Genomic DNA, 22,020 nt, shown 5'->3' on the forward strand with positions numbered 1-22,020 from the left:
TCCTAGAGCCCATTTGAAAAACCACTGATCCAAAAACCAAAGGAAATTACTCCAATAGTTCCCATTGTTCATGATCAATTTGCACATATTTGCATATAAAAACCTTTTGGGGGAAAGTACATACAAGTGTCATTAGGAGAGGTCAGAAAAGGAGTCACCGAATACAAAAGCTGTAGGTCTTACCTGAAGGTGGCCACCAAGTTCACTGTGGGCCAGCCCAAGACAAAGGACCTCTTGGCACAGGTGTCGGCTTCTCCGAATTTGTCCAAACAGTTGGCAATCCATATGGTGTTCAGGGGTACTTTATTTTCTATCTTAAAGTTTTTTTGTAACTAGAAAGATAACCAAACAGGACCTCTGTTAGTTTGTTTCTTAAATGTCATGGGAACAGCTGTGCTCATGGTAAGATGCCAGTTCTCACTGCCCCAGGGTGCAACGTGCCTCCTTTAGCTCTGCGACCCTCTGTGCACGGCACAGCCAGGGGTAGGATGGGTCTTTACAAAGTGTGTGCTGAGTGACACCTGGCCCAGGAAGGCCCTGAAAACACTTCCTCGATGGCAGCAAATAGCCATTTTTCTGCATGTCGAGTATTGAGTACGGACCATACTCTACATTTTAGAGCTTTTCTAGAGAACCATTAATTCATTTATTATTCATTTATTATTGTTATATTTGTTATTATATTCACATATATCATTTTATTTACTTAAGAATTTATTATTATAATTAATTTATTATTCATTCATGTCTTGCTTACTTTAAAAAGCATTTGCGTAGCTGAACAAAGATACCTGATACATGATTTATAAAAATAATTATACAATTTTTTTCTTGAGAATCAGACTAAAACAGCACAAAGCTTGGATCAGAGGAATTTAAAATACATTTTCAGCCTTAATTTTTTAAAGGATTTTCTAGCGTTTAAGCATAGGTTACTTTAAATTTCCTTTATTAAGATTTCATTCATACCATTTTCTAACAGGTTCCGGATCAAACTGAAAAACTGTTAGCGCGCGGACTGAACTCAACTTAAAAATCAATCAATCAATCAATTGGTCCCACGTCAGTGCCCAGGAGGTCTTACATGTAAGTCATGGAGATATTTCCCATTTATCTCTGAGGGATCAGAAGGTGATTGACTTTGTCAGCAGTGAAATGGTTTTCTGACGGTTTCTTCCTAATCTCCTTTGACCTCTGACATGGAAACCACCATATCTCTCGGTTAACTCACAAATTTAACACTCAGGTGAGCCTGAGATTTAGACGGTACAAGTCCTCTGAAGGATGCCTAGGGAACACGGGCATGCCACTTCGGAATTGCCTCCTATTCAGAACCACATGTGGAAACGCTAAAGCTGAAATGAGATCCAAGACACCTCAGGTTCCAAAACCCCTAAGACTCTGCTGACTCATGGGACAGTTAAAGCTAAAAGGCTTCGATGGGATTTATGAAACGAAAATAATTCTACAGGAAGCCTACCTGAAGGATGACCTAGATTCAAACGTTAGGGCACAGTGAATGCAAATACGCCTTGTGACACAGGTGGCTTCTTATACATTTATTTCACATTTTTACCCTATGTTGATGTATTTGAAGATTTGTGTGAAACACTGTCAATTCCCAGATAAAATAATTGTTCTAGATCGTAACTCTAAAAGCATTACGAAGCTAAAAATATTATACTGCCAATAGGAAAGAGAGACACGTATCTACCTGTTTTTACAGATTTTAAAAGTTTTGTAATGTAGATGTCCATATGTAGAGACACCTAAGGTACTGTGTGGAAAATTCCAAATACATTCACCTGAAAAAGTCATTTCAATAATTCTCTCCAAAGTTCCATAAAGTCCCAAGATTATTCCCTTCCTTGAAACCAAACCACGGAGTTGTCAAAAGCCCAGAGTATGGTTTTCAGTCTCCTATAACATTTATTGAGCTCCCACCACATGCCAAGCACTATTCTACATATTTTACAAACATTACTTCACTTAATCCTCAATCCAATATATCTATTAGCTCCGTTTTATAGATGAGGAAACTCACAGAGAAGTTAAGAAAATTGCCAAAAGCAAGAGATGGGCTTTGAAGCCAGACAGCGTAAGTCATGAGCCTATGCTCACAACCACTCGGCCTCCATGAGTGCTGACCTGGACAGTTCCATGTAGTGCCCTCCTCATCGTTCCTACCTTCAGCCTCCTTTCTTCCCCCACAGCCATCAGGCTTTCTGACGGCATTGTTCTCTCGTTTGAGAGTGAGAGGATCAATCTCCTGACATTCTATCAAGAAAGCTAAATGCTAGCCTGGAAATACTGAAAATGTATTACAACAAAGGCTTGTACTACAGTGGATTCTCCTGAGATCGCACCGCGTTTCTTTGCTCTCAGTGACTGACTCTTCAGATTATCTCAGTAGAAATGAGAAGAGATGAACCTTATGTAAACTGGCTCAAAAGGAGCAGGAGGAAAAAGGCAGTTTTTATTTCTACCGCGTGGGCCCTTACTATCGATCTGCTGAGATGATGGTATCCCTCTCGCTTTCTTCTACCTCAACTTGGACACGGGAGCGTGAGCCCCGGTGAACTGTGGAAAGTCACAGATTCTAGGGAGATTCCACTCATTCTAAGGCACAGGTGTTCCCTTAGATGCTGGGAGTAGGGGTCATGGTATCTTTTGCAAGAATCTCTGTAATTCCACTGATAATAAGCTAATAGTCATCTTCATCTTTTGACCTAAACAAAATTTGATTTCGTTGTTTCTATATTCTTTAATAACTAAATATGAGGACAGAGATGTCTGAGGGGGGTGTGAGCTAAGTAAGTACAGTCTCTTCCTTTCTGTACATTCTCCATGGGCCTCTACGAGTATTAGTATCTTATGAAGTAGATGCTGTTTAAAAAAACAAGGCATAATTTCATTTGAAAAATAACTTCTTATTTAGCATTCTAATGAATATCAAAAATGTTAACAAAGGTCCCATCTGACTTTAATTCTTGAGAACCAAAGTTTCTAATGTAGTATGAAAAAAATGAAAAAAATCTCCAGACAATTTCCACGGACTGTTATTAATATCCAGCACAACTGGAGAAATATAATTTCCTCATGAAGAAAGAACATATAAATCCCCTTTATTATTACACACAAACTGAAGTTCATTTAGTCTGACTAATATCTATGCAGCAGTCAGTCAACTGTTTACTCCCTTTGTGTCGGTTTCTGTAGCATCAACCTGGAGAAGAAAGAGTTTCCAACTGAAGCCTCAAGACACACTGAGGAAAAACGGAACCTAAGTCACTCCACCCCCTTCCCTGAGCAGAAAAAGCAGGCACTAAACTCAGGTGATTAACTTGAACAGATCGATCCAGGACATAACACAATCCTCCATCTGAGAGGGAGGCATGACAGAAAAGAAAGAAGCGGCTTGTTGCGGGTGGCTATTTCATTGTAGTTGTTGTTTCTTTGTGGGAAAAAAATAAATAAATTTTCTCATATGAACAGTAATCACGAATGTACCCAAATGTTTACTATGGAAATGATCTAGTAGCCAGCTTTCTAAAAACTGTGGTAAACTCTTGTACAAGGTGGCAGCATTGAGTACTGCTTGCTTCCTGCTATGGACTGAATTGTGTCCCCAACTCCCACCCCACCCCCCACCCCCCACCCCCCAATTCATACCTTGAAGCCCTAACAGCCAACAAGTCAGTTTTTGGAGATCAAGCTTATAGGAGGTCATTAAGGTTAGATGAGGTCATAAGGGTGGGGTGCTAATCCAGTAGGATTGGGAGGAAGAGAGAGAGCTCTTTCTCCACAGGCACACACTAAGGAGAGGCATGCGAGCCCATGGGGAGAAGGCAGCCATCTGCAAGCCGGGAGGGGAGCTCTCACGAGGACCCAACCCTGCTCACAGCCTCATCTCAGACTTCCAGCTTCCAGAACCGTGATAAATTTCTGTAAATAAATAAATTTCTTTCCTGTGTGGTGAGGAAATGACTAACTCTCATCTGCTTGGTACCTGGTGAGAAATGGAACAGAATGCTCAGGGAACTGAAAAACAAATGAGAAGTCTAGCTATCAAAAAAAAAAAAAAATCAGAGGCCAAAATAAAGATAATAAAATATATTTAAGATGAGTGAAATTGCCTCCAGGTGTAGCCTTGGAGATGGTGATGTCATAAAGAGGACTGAGAGAAAAAGACTCTGTCCAGGGCTTGGCATGAGGTCCACTTGAAGCACTAATAATAAATAAATGAATCTCTGTAAATACATTTCTGTGGTTTAAGCCAACCAGTCGATGATATTTGGTTTTGGTAGCCTGATCAGATTAAGACAGTTACCTTATCAAAAATCTATGCTCTCTCTATATCAAGGTCTTATGAAGCAAATCAAATGCCTTAGATCACCTATGCTTTCTAACATTCCCAATGGATGTAGAAAGTATATAAAAGTAATCTTTCAGGAACTGAGTCTCATAAACAAGAATATGATTAAATAAATTGATACAGATTGTGTCACATCATGAAAAACCTTTGAGCAGACACAAAGAGCTATCTCAAAAGCAGTATGTGAAAAATGTTGGACATCTTTTGTGATAATGGACCAACCAAAATAAAAATTCAGCTCTTAAATGGATGCAATTTGCTAGGAGAAAAGAACACTGTATCAATATAAAATGTTTTTAGCAGAGTACTGTAGGTTCTATCAGACCCATTCAGAGGTTAGCAGTATCTGAGACAAGTGGCTTCTGGTAGGAAAACAAAGGTCTCCTACTCTCCTAAATACTATAATAATTACAAAGGTGAAAAAAAAAGTGAAAGAGAACGTATTCCCCTTAAAAATTGAATGTGAGTGGTCTGTAAAGTCCTGACAAGCAGGAGATGAGTGTTGTGGTTGCTTGCTTTTGTGTGTCTCAGGTTGAGCACGGAGGAATACAACATGGTGTGACAGGAAGAGCATGGCCTTGGGATGAAGGCAGACCTGCGGTGCAGTCTCTCCCACCGTTTTCCTGTGTATGACATCAGGCCAGTTCCTGAGCCTTCCTCAGTCTTTGTCTTCCTATCTGAAGCCTGGAGATGATAACAATACCTGCCTTGGAGGGCTATTGGGGAAACTAAACAAGCCATCTGTGATGCTCCTCATGTGGTCCCAAGAATGCATCCAAGAAATTTCAGTTTCCTATACTAACCTTGGTTAAATAAAGAGATTGGTAACTAGTCTACATTTTTTAAAATAATGCCTCATTCCATCTATCAGGAGCAGAGTGCTTTGAATGGACCTCATGCCAAGCCCTGGACAGAATCTTTTTCTCTCTGTCCTCTTTATGACATCGCCGTCCCCAAGCCTACATCTGGAGGCAATTTCACTCATCTTAAATATATTTTATCATCTTTATTTTGGTCTCTGATTTTTTTTTTTTTTTGATAGCTAGACTTCTCATTTGTTTCTCAGTTCCATTTCTCACCAGGATGAGAGTTAGCCATTTCCTCACCACAAAGGAAAGGTTGATTTCAAGGATGAGAGAGAAACTAGGTGATTGTGGCGTGTTCTGTGAAATCCAGACAAAGGAGAGAATAGAGGCAGCAGCACCACAGGTTGGGTAACAGCCTGTGTGCTGAAATTAACAGACCTAGTTTCAAACGTGGACTCCACTAATTGCTAAGGTGGTGACCTGGGGAAAGGCAGCAGACCTCTGGGCATCAAGGTCCTCCATAAGATAAGGAAAATGATCCCATCTCACTGGGTAGTTGCAAGGATCAGACAAGATTCGGTACCTAAAGTCCTCAGCATAATTCCTGACAGAAAAAACTTCTGATAAATCATTCTTCTTAGTATTAACGTCGCTCAGATTAAATATAGCATTTCGCAAAGTCAGTACTTGCGTGTCTTACCTACGACATGGCGTAACTAACTGAGAGCTAGCGGGGAGGGCAGCCAAGAAAAGAGTTTTCGTTTTCTCTAGTAATGAAAAAGCTTCTTGATAATTTGTTTGGTGAAATATTCTTTGTCTTTTATGGTGTTTCATAAATCATGAAAACAGAGATGAAGCAAGTAAACAGATGACCTTGCATCCACCTACCGTTAGACATTAATTGAGCAATTACCATGTTCTAGGCTGGATATTGGTTACATTTGTGTCCAGGGTTGGGAAGAAAGTGCGCCCAATTGGTTCTGTCTCCAACATATATTCCAAATCTGTCTGCTGCCTCTTCTCACTGCCACTCCCAAGATGGAGTCCTTGTCATATTTCATCAGAACCACTGCCTCCCCAACTAGTCTCCCTGTGTCCACTCTTGCTTACCCACCAATCCGCTATCTACCAGTAGGCAGAACAATATGCTAAAAATATAAACCAGATATGGTCACTTGCTTAATTAAATATGCTTCAGCATAATATTTCAACCCTTATTGTTGCCTGTGGAGACCCTGTGTGGCTGGACCCCTGACCACAGTATCTTACCTGATATTGCGCCCCACACTGCAGGCTCCAGTCACATCAGCCTTTCCTGAACCCCTCCCTCCAGAGGGCTGAGTTGCACCCACTGAGTCCTGCTGGTCCCTCACCCTAGAAGGCTCAGCCACCTAGTCTAGGAATGTGGCTGCTTCTCACCCCATAGGTTTGGTTTAAATGCTGCCACCTCGGAGAGACCTTCATAGACAGCCCCTCTCTAGGATGGTCCCATTTTCTTCTCCACATGGTACCCTCTTCTCTCTCTTATGAGGAGCACTAACTTCAATGTGTAATTTCCCTCCTCTTATTTTTATCATCCGTCCGGAAGCTCCAGGCAGGAGAGACCCTGCCTGTCACATTCTCAATCGTGTTCTCTACAGGGACACGGCACAGAATAAGACCTCTGTCAATACTTGTTGAATAAAGGGAGGATCAAAACATTTGCAAAAGCAAAAGAAGAAAACCACTTAATATTTTCCTACAGTAAGGGTTGGTGAAAACGCAATCTGGTGATAATCAGGAGCCTGTAGTGTACACGTACTTTTTGTTAGCTATCAGCAACAGATCGCTGAGCAAGAAGAGGTGCCGCTTCTGCCTCCTCCAGGCTCTCTTGAGTTCCACGGGGCCGTGGATCAGCAGGGTGTGGCCGGCACTCTCAGATGACGTAGCATTTTCACTGTGGGTGTCCACCTCAACAGAAGCGCTTTCCCTGCAACGCAACAAGCACCACAGGACAACCAGTCACCCATCAAATACCTGATAGAGTTTTGTGCCAAAGGTCAAGGTTAACACAACACTAAAAATTAGCCTCGATCCCCAAGACAGAACTCTATAGCTCAAATTCAAGTGACCAAATTACAGAAAGCTATTAAAAAAGATGAGGTCACACAGGGAGTTGAGGTAGATGGAGAACAGTTTCAAGGACATTCCCCCGGGGCATGCCAACTCTTAGAGGTGGGGAAAAGGGGACAGCAGCAAAGCAAAGATGGCCACCAGCTGTTGGGAAGGGAGAACCAAGAGGCCAAAGGTTGAGAATATTACAAGAAGGTTAAAAAAAAGAAAACGAAAACCCCAAAAACCCAGGACAATTTGTGGCCTGAGACAGATAAAATAAAGTGATCTGGAGATTTGTGAAAAAGTAATTACAATTTAGTTTCATGTTAACATAAAAATTTAGATAACTGAAGATTCTGGAAAATTGATTCCAATCGTATCTAAATCAGTATTCAAGTTTTTGGGGTAAATTCTCAAAGATCAGCAAATAATACTGGAAACATCAAAAAGTTTCTAAACACCACAGGGTCTTAGATATTATTTTGTTGAGCTATAACTAAGCTCTAAGCTATGACTCTTTGGTCATAAAAGGTAAAACAACTAAATTTCACAGGACACAAAAACTCTTTCATAAATAGGGAGATATTGTCATAGATCTACAGAAAATTCTCTCTGGAGCCAAGAAAGAGTCTCCCTTGAGTATGTAAAGCCTGCTTTCTGTGCTCAGCAGCACTGAACCTTGTGAACATGAGTAGCTTTTCACGAAACCAGTGCTGAAGGTAAGAATCAGTTCCCATGTTTTAGGAGAAACAAAACAGAACACTTCCTGTGACTGCTAGTCCCTTTGGACGATCAAGAGTAGTATATTAAAAGACTACCTGCTGACGTGAAGCCTTGAAGGACCACCTGAAAGCTCAAAACGCTTTTTGATTGACGAAAACATCCTGTTTTCTTCAATTCTTGGCACTGACTATCGAGCACGTCTACAGCACTTGGCAGAGCACTGTAAACTAGGCCCTGGAGCCTGAGGATTCTGGTGTTGTCAAGATCTCTGGCCATTATGACATCAGGGTTCTAAGGCGCATGCCATAACTGACAAACTGACATATCTGTTTCCCTGGTTTTGCCTCCATCTTTTGAGTTTTTAAAATTAATCTATTTACTTTGAGATAACTGTAGATTCACAGGAAGTTGTAAGAAACAACCCAGAGAAATTACATCAACCTTTTACCTGGTTCCCCCAATGGTACTATTTCTCTAAACTATAGTACAATACCATAATTAGGATAGTAGCATTGATACAGTCAAGATACAGGACATTTCCATCACCACAGGATCCTTTCTCTTCCCCTTTGACAGCCACATAGACTTCCTTCCCGCCACTACCACCTCTTTAATTCTGGGCAACCACGCCTCTGTTCTCCACGTCTGTCATGTTGCCATTTCAAGAATGTTACATAAGTGAGATCGTACGGTATGTGACCTTTTTGGATTTGCTCCTTTCCACTCAGCAAAACTGGAGATTCATCTGGATTGTTGCAGGTACTCACAGTTCATTTCTTTGTATCTCTTAGTCGTATTCCCTGATGGGGATATATCAGTTTGTTTAACCAACTGTTGAAGGACTTGTGGGTTATCTCCAGTTTTTGACTACTACAAATAAAGCTGCTACAAACATTTGTGTACAGGTTTTTGTGTCAACATAAATCTTCATTTCTCTGGGCTAAATGCCCAGGCATGCAATTGCTGGGTGGCATGGTAGCTGTGTGTTTTGTTTTTTAAGAAACTGCCAAACTGTTTTCCAGAGTGGCTGTGCCATTTCACAGTCTCACCAGCACCGTCTGAGTGATTCAGTTTCCCCACATTCACACCAGCTTTTGGTGCTGTCATTTGTTATTTTAGCCATTTCTGATACACTGTGTAGTGATATCTCCTTGTGGACTTAATTTGCATTTCCCTAACGGTTAATGATGCTGAACATATTTTCATGTGCTTATTTGCCATCTGTCTATCTTCTTCAGTGTTATGGAACCTACCATAGTCTGCTAAAACATTTTATGTGAAGATAGTGTTTTCTTCCTACTAGAAAATTGTCCATTTTATAAATGAAGAGGCTGCTGCCCAGATAGGTGAGATCCTTTGAAGCCAAGCAGCCATGATGTAGCACAAAGGATTCAACTCCGGCTGCCTGGGGAGGTCACACAGCAGAGTGAGAGTGACCCTCTAACCTCTTCTCACAGGGACGGTCTGTTTCCTTGGACAACTATGGAGGACTGAAATTTGATCCTTCTAACAAATTTGCGCTTGCCCTTATAGGCTCCTCTAACAGTTATTTGAATACATATCTTTTATTCCACACTAGTCTCTAAGGACTTCGAGGAAAGAGTCTGTATTTGATTTATCGTTTAACTCTCACTGGCATTGGCACATTGGAGGAATTCAGAAAATGTTATTGAACGAAGGAATGAAATTGTTTTCTGCCACAGATGGAGGAAAAAAAGATGATTTAAAACAGTCTGTCTTTCATTGACTTCATTCGTTCAACAGTGTTTGAACCTGTACCAGGAAAAAGGCACTTGGCTAGGACCGGGAGCAGAGAGCAAAAGGGACCCCACCAACTCTCACAAAACCACATGACCTAGATGTGAATGGGGGAGACACAAATGGAGTGAAGGGTCCCACCACTCACCGTGGAAGGCCAGACTCTGGTGGGTGCCGTAGAGAAAGACTGGAGAGTGAGTTGGGAAATGAAAAGAGGACCTGACACCCGATTTCAGTTGTGGGGAGGGCAGGCAAGGAAGGCTTCTTTGAAGAGCTCATTTGAAATGAGCTTTAAGGATAATTCGGAATTAAATAGAGAGAAAGGAGAGGGCAGAGAAGGGAAGGGGAGGGCGTAGGTGTCGGGAGGAGATGTCTCGCTCTTCATGTGGAAGAGGAGAATTCAAGGATATGAAGTTCCAGAGATGTGAAATAGTTGCTCGATTTCAGACCCTAACAGAAGGTACAGGGAAATGAAATAAGCATGGAAAGGTCTATAGAGGCCAGAAGTACAGGTCCTTTTAGTCTTTTGGGACCTCGTTAAAGCCTCTCAAAACCAAATTAGCATGGAAGTGGCATAATGACAGTGGCCTCCAGAGACTTCTCCCCACTTTGAAAGGGACGAAGCTCGTCTGGACATGCTTGACTGTGTTTAGAACCACAGAGCCTCATTGGGCAATACTCTCTGGCCTCCCATCACGCATCCAACCAAGTCTATTGAAGGTAAGAAACGTCGGCGGACTTATCTCTGCACCTCCTCCAGTTCCCTGATGGTCTGCCCTTCTCAGCCTCTCCCGTCCAGAGAGGTTGGAGGCCAGGAAAACTTCTCTGCTTCTAGAGTCCAGCTCCTGACGATCAGTTGTGATAGGCATCAGAATCGCCCAGGGGAGCTTTTCAGGTGCTCCTCCCCAGGGGTCCTGATTCATCACATCCGGAAGGTCTGTAGTTTAAAAAAGCTTGTTGAGTGATTCTTATATAAAACCAGGATTGCGAGGGACTGTTTTTTTAGGATTCATTGAGAAAGAAGTGCTGCTTTGACACCACCTTCCCCTTGTAATGAAGCAGAGGAGAGAAAACTTTTTCTTAGAAAGATCAAGGGAGCTTTCCTCAGTTATGTGATAGTTATCTTTACATGTAACGGTTAACACTTAATTTCTTCCAAAACGCCATTGGTATTTCTTTTGATTTCATGAAAGAGCTCTAAATGGAATAACAGTCACAGAGTCTGTTTGCCTTTATTTCATTGAACACTGAGCTTTTCACCCTAAATATCAAATACAAGAGTTAGTCTAAGGTGATCCTATGCCAATAATACCAACATTAAGCACGTCACAAAGACAAGACTATTTTCTTTCTTCTATTTTCTCTTTTAGATTTTTAAATCTTTGATTAAATGTCTATATTGGAAAATAGATTGTATAGAGTCGAGCTCGAGGTCTGGAATCCAGTTACCTGGTTTTGAATCCCTCCTCAGTATTTACTACCCACGTGACACTGGGAAAACCAGTTACACTTTAAAGCCTCAATGCCCTCATCTGTGAAATAGAGATGATGATAAAAGTACCTGCTCCACAAGGTTGTTATGAGAATTAAATGAGATAATACACGGGAAACTTAGTGTGGTACCTAACACAGTAATCCCTCAGATCTTGTTAGTTATGCTTATAGGAGACAGTGAGACTAGATATTCAAAAATAGCAAAGCAATATCACTGGTATTCTTTTTTTTTTTTCCATGGGTATTCTTCCATGACCAAAGAGAGGGAGAGAGAACAGGTGGTAATATCGATGAGCCACAAGTTGCCAAGCTCCTCGCCAGGCAGTTTATGTGCATCATCTCATTTCCTTGAAGCAGATTTTTGAGATAAGAATCATTATTTCCATGTTTACAGGTGGAGAAACAGGCTCGGTAAAGTTAACTGAGAGCTGCATACGTAACAATTCACAGAATCAAATTTGTTAATTTCAAAGTCATAAAATGTTTCCACAATAAACAATGTTTGCCCTCTGGAGGAGGGAAGGAAAAGATTTGAAGCCATAGTATGTTGAGGTTGGCTCCCAAATTATTTAACTGGCATGTATCTGAGGGTTTTCATGAACTGTCAGCATCGGCAGTTGGTGCCCAGAGCCCGCTCAATCTGTCCTGCCCTGTCCTGCTTGTGGAGCCCTTAGCCCCTGCTGGTAGCATGGACCATCTCTCAGACAGGAAGTTTGCATCAGCTCCCAAGGTGGAAAGTAGACCCTTGTCCCTTTCAAGACCCAGACCTGGGGATTTAGATGGGCGGGGAGGAGCAATCAGGATTGTGAAAGTGCTCTGACTGCTGATTGACCTCCTGATGTCTAGTTGTCCATGTCTCTGTGACAGATACCAGGCTGTGAATTGTGGCTAAAGCTTTCCACTGCTTCTTCAGCTGGATCCCCAACATGTGAGTAATTTCTTTCCTGATTCTGGCACTCTGGACCTTCTACCCTCTGCGAATTGATTTTGACCCCCACAAAGAGAGGGAAAAGAGAGGGATGCCCAGGACTTGGCAGTGAACACCTGCTCCACTACCCTTTGCTGTCCTCTGCTGACCGTCCCTGGAAATTACATTTAACTTTCCAGGCCCTTGGTCCAAGGCAGATACTGGAGTGACCGAGTGAAGACTGGCACAAAAAAATTGAGGGTGTGCCAAAAAACTAAGTAAACAAGATAAATGATATTTTAATGCCATATACTTAAAATTCAAATTTCAAAAAATCAATTTCAAATTTCAAAAAAACACATGATAAAATATCTAAATGTACTCTCAAGTAGTATTCCTAGTTTACATGTACATAAGCCTGCCATCCATCTTTTTAGTCAACGGCGAGGTCTGACACCACAATGGAAAATCACACTACCAATATTGATCATCACTGATCATCATTAATATATATGGAAAAAACCCAGAAAATTTAGAAGAAACCAACAGCAAAAATGAGAAGGTCCAAGTGGAATAGATATGACAGTTGACTCTTGAAGAAAACAGATAATTAAGAGAACAGAAAAAAATAATTGATCAAAAAAAACCACCTAGGGGGCTGGCCCCGTGGCCGAGTGGTTAAGTTCGCGCGCTGCGCTGCAGGGGGCCCAGTGTTTCGTTGGTTCGGATCCTGGGCGCGGTCATGGCACCGCTCATCAAACCACGCTGAGGCAGCATCCCACATGCCACAATTAGAAGGACCCACAACAAAGAATATACAACTATGTACTGGGGGGCTTTGGGGAGAAAAAAGGAAAAAATAAAATCTAAAAAGAAAAAAAAACCCACCTAATATCTTCAGAGTCAAGAAGTGAAAGAATAGGTAGCTATGGAACAAGAACAACCAAAGAAGGAGAAAGATTTCTTGGAAATTAAGGGCATGATTGGCCACATTAATAATTTAATAGAAAGTCTTGAAGATTGAGTTTTAGGAATCCCACTTGACCTTGCAGTTTTAACGATTACCTTTTTTCCTCAATAGTAAATATTTTTCTCTTCACTAAGGAGTAGTTTACTAATTAGAATAATGTAAAAGGTATTTCAATTTGTAGAATCAACATATAAACAAAACTTGGAAGATAATTATAAAAGATAATCTAATACTAACATTAATAATGAAAAAAATGAGCGTCTGAATGTTAAAGCAGCAGAGAGATGTGGAAGGTAATGTCAGACACAGATTTTTTCTCAAAGAATTGAGATACACTATCTAAAATCGATGTGGCAAAATACAGAGTTTAAGCATATTCTTTAAAATCACAGACAACCACCAGAAGAATCAAACTAGTGTAACCAGAAAAGCTTAGGAGTGGATGGATAAAGGAATCTGAACTAAGTTTCTCGTCTTTAATAGATACTATCTAAAGTTGATAAGCAAGAAATGGAAGTATTAACATACATTTCAGAGGTACGGTGATAACCACCAGCAGAACAAAAAATGTTTAGAAATTGGGAGCTGGAAGAGAAATGGGGAGGAGGGGAATGAGGTCAGGTAGAGAATGTACTTTTCATTTGATACCACTCTGTACTGCTTGCATTTTTAAAACTTGTGCATTAATGCCACACTCTAAAAGTTAAAAGGAAAAAAACCCGGCTTTCTACGGCTGTAGCTCTTGGCACCCTTTCCTTCCCCAGCTGCAGCCTCTCTCCTTACACCAACAGTCAGGTCCCACGGAGACAGGGAGCAGTGGAAGGGAATAGAGAAGGCTCTGCCCTGATGTTTAGGTTTTCTGGGGTATTTTTCTGTGTGTGTGCTTGTGTTCTGTCTTTTCAATGGCGCGTCCTTTTGGAATACGACGTTTTGACTACTTTACTCCATGATGTTTGGAATCTCCTTAAAGTTTTGCTAAACATTGGTATCCTTCTGCTACTTCTGGACAAGAGTAATCCTGACTCAGTGGCCCTTACTGTGATCCTGGTATTTTAACTTTTTAAAAAAAATCTTGACTCTGGTCACCTACTGCCTAGCTGGGTCCAACTCAGCCTGCCTAGGTAGGAATGAAAAGTCTATGGAAGAGTGATGACAATTACTATTATCAGAGTAAATAAAATGTGGGATATTATTAAGTTAAAATCTAGTGCTAAGGGAGTGGAGGGATAGCCATTACCCCATTCCTCATGTTTCCAAAGAGAAGAAGGTACCTTGTCCTGAAGAGAACATACATGGAGGAATGGGGGAGTCGAGGCTCTCTCTAGACCGACCACAACCTTGCACTGAAGTGCAGAAAGCACGAGACACTAGACACAAGGAAATGAAGAAACTGGAGTATCTAAATTTTTTAAGAAGGCAATAATGTCTCAAATGTTACTCTCAGAAAGAAAGTAGGCAATATATGTGGGGAGATCTTCACAAGCGTCACCAAAACAAAACAAAACAAAGAAATACACATACATGCTAGACATGTGGCCACACAACTGTTGATGGGCAGTTTCTGCCTGGAGAGAACAGATCTGCACTGTGGACTTGGCGCCCATGCAGCTGGCTGGCCTGGCGTAGGACTGAAACCCAGCTGTTCATGGCCCTCGCTGTCTCCAACACAGGTACCACTAAGGTATGTGCCATGCTCTCTGGCTGACAATGGCAAAGTCGAACGACATCACACCATTCACTTAATTTGGGGCCGTAATTTTGCTTGTGATAATTTCTATAGTGGAGCTGCAGAGTCTTTTGTGACTACTGACTCCTTGGAGAGTAGAACTAATTAGCAATTTGAATTAACTTTGAAAAGGTTGAGGAAGCTACATCCATTCCTGTGAAGGACAGCCCAGGACACAGCTGCAGCTGGAGGAACCCGGGATCTGAGTCACACCCTCTGGCTGAGACGAGCCAACCGTGTAAAATTGGGAATGAAGGCATTTGCACTTTAATTTCCATGGGCTTTTATTTGCAAGGGGATGTAATTCGGGGGAAGTTGAATAATAAGGAGAGTTTCATATTGTTCAAATTTGGACATTTTTATGTTGTTGATCTAGTCCTTGTATTCATAAACTCTAGTGAGCTATTTTGGACAATATGACTGGGCATAATTAGTGATAAGAAATAGAAGAGGGAGTGAATTTTCAGCTGGGGTGCTGCAGGAATCCTGTCTGACTCACGTTGCTGGAGTCTCTTGTGGGCAAAAAGTGAAATGCCCAGCAGCAGTTCCAGAGGGACTCTGTGTAGAAAGAAGCAGGGCTCATGGCGGGAGCACAGTAGCAGTGTGAGCATGCGGCTGCCCTGCTTAGGGACAGCCCACGCTGGCTTACTTTTGACTTGCTTAAGTACATTGGGTTAGGAAGTTGCTTCCCAACCTTGAAGATATGCGTGCCGCCTTCATGATTTTTCTATATTTCCATATCACCCATATTAATACTGATATATTTTTTAAATATTCCGTGTATTTTTAAAACCTTTTGCTCATGAAATGTGTTAAAAATGTTATATATTTTTCTAAATACAGATTAAAATACATACCATAATTAATAAATATTTTTTAAATGCCTCTCAGCATGCTACCTAAATCAACTCACGTAACACCAATGGAACACACTGTAATATACCAAAAGATTAAAAAGCAGGCAAATGTTGGGAGGCATGCTTGTTACGCCACTCTTCAGGCTTCCCTTCCAATCCTGATAACGGAAAGTGGTACTGGAGAAATATTTGGGGCCCCTTTCTCTACCTGCTCTCTCACTCCATCCCAAGCTACAAAGAAGGCATCTTTCTAAGACCTACAAGAGCTCAAGTAAAGTGCTTTCTACTTCTGCCTGTGGCTTTCAGCAGGCAGGGCTCACTCCCAGGTTGCAGTTTGCTTGTGAGGGAGACTGAAGTTGTCTGACCTTTCCACAGCGCATTTATGGAGGAGGAGGAGGAAACCCTATTTCTGCTTTAGGTCTAAGCCTCATTCTTCAGCCCAGCTTTACGGGGCAACCCCGTCATTTGGATAATACATACATATCAATCTCCTTCTGTTTCTTGTGTCTACTTCTCAAACTGGTTAAAAGCCCAAGTTTCAACACAGAATTTGGTTACAAAAATAACTGAAAGAATGAAAGAAGAAAATGTTGGTGGAAGAAAATGAACGCTCTTATTATAAAGGAAAATGCTCTATGTTTATAAACATTTAATGATAGCTTATTATGAAAAAGTGTTAATGAAACTTGATGCAACTTGATACTTTAACATTGTGGCTACAAGTCCTCACTTCCCCAACTTGGAGTTAGACTCATGCGGTATTGTAGTCTTGGCTGATCCAGGCGCACCAGAGCAGGGGGCCCTCCCTTGTCTGAGAGGCAATGAGATATAGTAGAAAGAATATTGGCTTTGCAGCCGGGCCTGGGGATGGAGTCTGGATGTTTGAAGTTGGACAAATTACTTAGCCTTCCTGAATCTCAGGTTTTACATGTGTAAGAAGGGGATAATAATCCTCATAGAGTTGTTGTGAGGATTGAGATAATGCATGTAATGCTCTAGATTGATGCCTGATCCCCTCCCTGCCCACAAACTGAGCTGAAGATACTCTGAAGCTTCTTTCTCCTTGGTGTTTCTTCACGGCTATCCTCTGGGACTCTCTGGGCATCAGCAGAGTTGTAAAACCTTCATTTTGGATCAAGTCTTCCTTCTCTTTCTGCACTTTTTTCTTCTCACCACACTCAGTGGAGGTTTTTGGGCTGTTTCTAACTCCAGAGAACTCCTCATTTGGGACTCAGACTTCAGTATTTTCTTTGCCTCATGGCTCTCCCCATGTCCCATCACCAGTTTCCAAGACCACAGGCTGTGGCTCACGTCTCCCACTTCCCCCACCAACCCCAACCTCCATTCACTTAGAAGCAACCAGGCTGAACAGGTACCTAATTGGTGCTTGGCGCTCAGCAGATGATCATTACCCATGAATTTCCTTTCTTACACCTGGAAGCTGTGAACCGGTTTTTGCAGAGCTGTATTGGCTATCATGAGTGAGTGCACAGTGACCCAAGAATTGTATTTTAGACATCAAAGATCTTGGGCATCCCAGACGCAATCTTTAAAACCACTAACTCCCGAGCGTGGCTAGTTGAGACTGCCACTCAGAAAGAAATTCATATCCATGTCTAGGCATGCACTGGATATGTCCATAGCTAGATAGTTTTTAAAGACATTTGAGATCTCTTGCTTGCACGGAAGTGGAGTATGGGTGGTCTTGCTTATACTTACAGGCTTTTTTCAGCACAGATAAAATTCCAAGACAACAACAATTTTGATCTGATGTAAGTTTCTTGTGCAAACAAGCTTGCATGGCAAAATGGTGCAGATAAAAGTAGATGAAAATGGACTTTATACAAATAAATGAAACTATGTTTCTCCAGTATAAAAATAGATCAAATGGACAAAGAGGACAAAAATAGGTGAAATGGTAACATAAACTGACTTGTGTAATCAGAGGGTCAACTCTGGCATTTTTCTCTCCAGGCCTTTCCTAATGGTTTTGTTGCTAGGGCTACAGTGTTTTTGCCAGATTGGAACAGGATTGTCAACTTGAGTGGATATTAAGTAGCTTTCCCAACTAGTTGTTTTTTTTTTTAAATAAGCATCAGTTAATACTGCTATGAAGCCATATTTATGAAAAATGGAATGATCGCAAAAGAGCTGTTTTTAGAAAACGTAACTAATAAAATTAGAAATTTAGTAGACAGGTTCTGTTCCACAGTTATTCCAACACAAACTTTTATTATGGTTACATTGAACAAAATAACTTATTTAGTAAAAAAGAGTAAGAAATTATTGTTTACAAATTAAGCCAAAAATTAACTCCCCAAAGAGTAACTGAAGTTACTTAATAACAATTCTTCTGATTAGTTGGAAAACTATGTTTCACAACTACTCACAAATTCACACCTGGTTTATTCTTTAAACAATAGATAAGGTTAAGATGAAGTCCCCTGTCTTTGGTTCCTTCTATTTAGCGGTCAAAGTCATGTGAGGAAAGTGTAAACATGAACTCACCCAATGAGACATGGTCAAGTTTTGTAAGGTACAGTAAAGGAAAACCAATTTGTTCTGGACACTCGATTGCTAAAAGGATGTAAAAGAGCCGTTAGGAAAAGGGTGAAGAAACACTCCTTTTGATGTGCTTCTTAGGGAGTCAGAAGAGCTTCCTGGGCTGTGGACCCAAGAGGCTTAAACTTTAAAAAACGCCATGTAATTGGCATGCCCCTTGACCCCACAATTCTACTTGTGCGCTAAAGCATGAGAATTAAATAATTCATGCAAAGTACCTAGCAAATAACAGATACTGTATTTTTTCATCCTGATGTCTTTATATTTTTTGAGCCAGAAATCCTAATGTTAACTTCCAATAAGAAAAGCTGAATATTATAGTCTTTAGAGACAAAGAAATTCACCTTAATTTGAATATTACAGCATTAGTGACATCTGGTGGAAAACATAGGTATTAGAATGTGGCATTATTACAGCTGTTCTGATCTTTCATGTACAGTCAGTCCGGCACCACATGTTTTGGTCAATGGTAGATGGCGTATGGCAGTGTTCCCATAAGATAGCAACATACAGCCGAGGTGTGTATAGACTATTATCATCTGGGCTTGCATAAGTACAGTCCATGCTGTTTGCACAATGGCGAGATCACCTAATGGCATATTTCTCAGAACAATTCCCCGTCATTAAGCGACACATGGCTGTATAACAAAATTAAGATAAATTTTGCAGACTAAGCAACTAAATGAAAACAGAAAGTAAAGGAAAAACATATAATGTCTATGTGGATACCTACATTATACTAATAATTTTTGAGTCTATATTCTAAAATATATATGAGGGTTATGAAACTAAGAAACTTGAATGCATTCTAATCATAAAAACATTTATTCAGCATACATGTTTACAGAGCGATTAAAAATAGAGGTATAGGGCCTATATGTTATTCTGAGTCTCTTTTTATGCATCATATGCCAAAGAACCTCCCTTCTCATGTTTTCAGATCAAAATTCACTGTCGGGTATCCTGAGGAGTACCTCAGAAGAACAGCCAGTTGTTTCAGAGAATATGGGATTGAGGTAAAATAGAGAAAGATCCAACTTGACATCCTATGGATGGAGACAACAAATGAGTGTTTTAAATGTGAGCCTTAAATATCACAAAATCAAACATTCTGAGCTAGAGAGGGGTTTGAACACTTGTCACCAGAAGAGCAAACTGATCTATTACAGGGTGGGCAAACTACAACTGACGGGCCAGATGAAGCCCACCTATGTGTTACTGGAACGCAGCCATGCTCATTCGCTTACCTATTGTCTAAGGCTGCTTTCAAGCTACAATGACCGACTTGACTAGGCGCAAGAGGCCATAAGCCTGCAAAATCTAAACTATTATCCACCTTTTACAGAGCAAGTTTATCAACCTCTGGTCAATTAGATCACTTTCATCAGATTTTCACACATCCCTCCACCCATCTCCATTGGAGGAGTGTAATTTCCTGCCCCCTTGAAGTTTGACTTAGCCATGACTTGCTGTGGCCAATGAAATGTGGGAAAAGTGTCAGTGTTAAGAGTTCTGAAGCTCAGCCTTAGGAGTTCTGACTAGCTACTGCCCCTTCCATGGTAGAATGAGACATGTGAGCTGCAGACTTGCAGCGGAAAAGGCTTCTTGTTGATATTCTATAGTTGTTTGCTATGCAGCATAAGCCAACTCATATATGAGACTGTTATACCTCAGTGTAAACTTTCCCACGAAGGCTTGCCGGTTCCGATTGAGGACACTGGGAGAATGATCCTGAAGACCAAATGTGCTTCAATCCCTGCTGGGGCTCTATTTCAGACCTTGATGGGCTCGACTGGAACATGTTTTCATTCCTCTGCCTATGGTAAGCAAAACTGAGTCAAAGTCCAGGCCAGTCTAGAGGCCCACCAGATTCTCTTAGAATGTTGGCTTCTCTGTGTTTAACATGGAGTGGAAGTCAGTCGCAATTCTTTCAACTGTCAGTTTAAATATCTGCCTGCTAAGTTGAGCCTCAAAGTGTAGGAGGGTGGGACAAGTCCAGTTGGAGACACAGGCCAAAGCTTTTCCAATCTAGCTTTACCAATAAAGCTTAGCTCGGCTCCTACTCAACTTGGATATGTATATTTAATTGATACATGATCTGTAAGGGATGAAAAAGGATCATAACTAGCTCTCAGAAACCTCACAAGAGTAAATATAAACATGCAGACAACGTAAAAATCTAATTTAACTCTGTTAACAATGTTGGCTGAGATGAAGTGCTCAAAATACTTAAAATGTGATTTCACGGAATTCTTAGTCTTACATCTCAGATTGTTAAAACACAAACAAAGCTTTTCATTGTCGCTTTTCTTGAAACTATCAGTCATTGGGATAGATGACCAGGGAACATCAGTGGTCTATTTATAAAGTTATGCAGAATTCAGAAATTTGTCACTGAGAACTGTGAAGCTGCACTGGTTCTCCAGTTTTCAGCCTTTCCTTCGGTGCCCTATGCGGCTAATAGTCTTCCAGTGAATTTTTCCAAAGCCAGCTTTTGCTGTTTTCAGATAAACAAGAGCCTAGCTGATGCAGATCTGGTTCTATAGAGAAACTTGTAGGCCACAGATTGTATGGAAGAAGCTCCTATTATTGAGACTAACATTCAAATCCAGAGCATTAATTCCTGGACATAACTCTTAAGAAGAGAAGTCAGTAGCATAATAAATCACAAATAGAAGTAGTAATATTAGGATCACTTAATTTGACAAATAAAGGCATAGATGACAGAAATTTAAGTGGTGTTAGTAGTATATTAGAATGTTGCTACTGGTGAGCTTTTTTGATGAGGAATCGCATTTTATTATTCCCGTTGTTTAGCAAAGAGGCATTCAATGTTTCCTGAAGCAGTCACTGCATTCTATAAAGATTTTCAAACACATTTCCTAAAATGGGACCACATTTTTCAACTCTCTCCATATTTTTACTAAGGTTCTATTTCTGTTTTCCTTCTCAACCTATATTTCAAATGTTAAGAGGTAATGAATAGCATGAGAATTCAAATGTTTTCATCTTAATAGTATCCACTTGTAATATACCTCATGTTGTTTGGAAACCTGACTCTTGACTATACCTAATTCAACATCATTTCCATTTCTGCAAAGCTACTTCTCTTATCCTGGGAAAAAAGGCCTGTGGGTGGAGGTCAACTAGACAGCGCCAACAACTCTCTAGGAAATGGGCTTTCACAACAGCCTTCGCCATGCGCATCATCAAATATTGGCACCTATTTGTCCAACACTGAGATGAAATGAAAGACATTGTCCTTTATTCTTAACAAGCACACAATTGGATCAAAGAGATAAGATTATCCAGGAGAAATAACAAAGACAAATACATATGGAAATGAACCTGTTTGAACATTTCATGGTCCTTTACCATATATTCTCCTCTCCTTTCTACAAATCCTCCAAAAAACGAAACAAAGGCCAGGACTTTGTTCCATTCATTCTGGCAGTTGGCACAGTATTCTGCACATTAATAGATGCTCAATATGTAATTTTTGAATGAATGGATACGGATTATATGTATTTACTTAATAGTGAACGTTAAGTGAATTAATATATATAAAGAGCTTAGAACAGTGCCTGATACTAAGCAGTTAATAAATTGAACTATTACAAAATGAGCTAAGATTTAGAATAGAGATGAGAAAAGACTTTTTAGAAGTTTGTCTTAAACCGACCTCAGAAAAATAGGTGGGAACTGGCTAGAAATAACATTACTGATGAGAACATGAATGAAGGCAGAG

General features: G+C 40.6%; 1 protein-coding gene and 1 long non-coding RNA gene across 3 annotated transcripts in view; one reads left to right on the top strand and one right to left on the bottom strand.

The window, feature by feature from the left end:
- LOC123284080 (rho GTPase-activating protein 20-like) overlaps window positions 1–582 on the bottom strand; it is a 28,449-nt gene extending 27,867 nt beyond the window's left edge. The window contains exons 1-2 of the mRNA XM_070506364.1: window positions 442–582; window positions 184–332 (exon numbers count right to left, since the gene is read on the bottom strand). Of these exons, the coding sequence (XP_070362465.1) occupies window positions 184–332; window positions 442–582 (290 nt within the window). The remainder of the gene's footprint in view (window positions 1–183; window positions 333–441) is intronic.
- LOC106848173 (uncharacterized) overlaps window positions 1–5,340 on the top strand; it is an 86,226-nt gene extending 80,886 nt beyond the window's left edge. The window contains exons 2-4 of one of the 2 annotated variants that reach the window (XR_011501866.1): window positions 983–1,086; window positions 3,220–3,335; window positions 4,907–5,340. This is a non-coding gene — a long non-coding RNA (uncharacterized lncRNA). Of the gene's footprint in view, window positions 1–982; window positions 1,087–3,219; window positions 3,492–4,906 lie in introns of those variants that run through there. The other variant, XR_011501864.1, reaches the window with a different exon arrangement.
- The last annotated feature ends 16,680 nt before the right edge of the window (window positions 5,341–22,020 follow it).

The sequence above is a fragment of the Equus asinus genome, chromosome 3, assembly GCF_041296235.1.
Source record: "Equus asinus isolate D_3611 breed Donkey chromosome 3, EquAss-T2T_v2, whole genome shotgun sequence".
In the NCBI taxonomy this organism is placed as follows: Eukaryota; Metazoa; Chordata; class Mammalia; order Perissodactyla; family Equidae; genus Equus; species Equus asinus.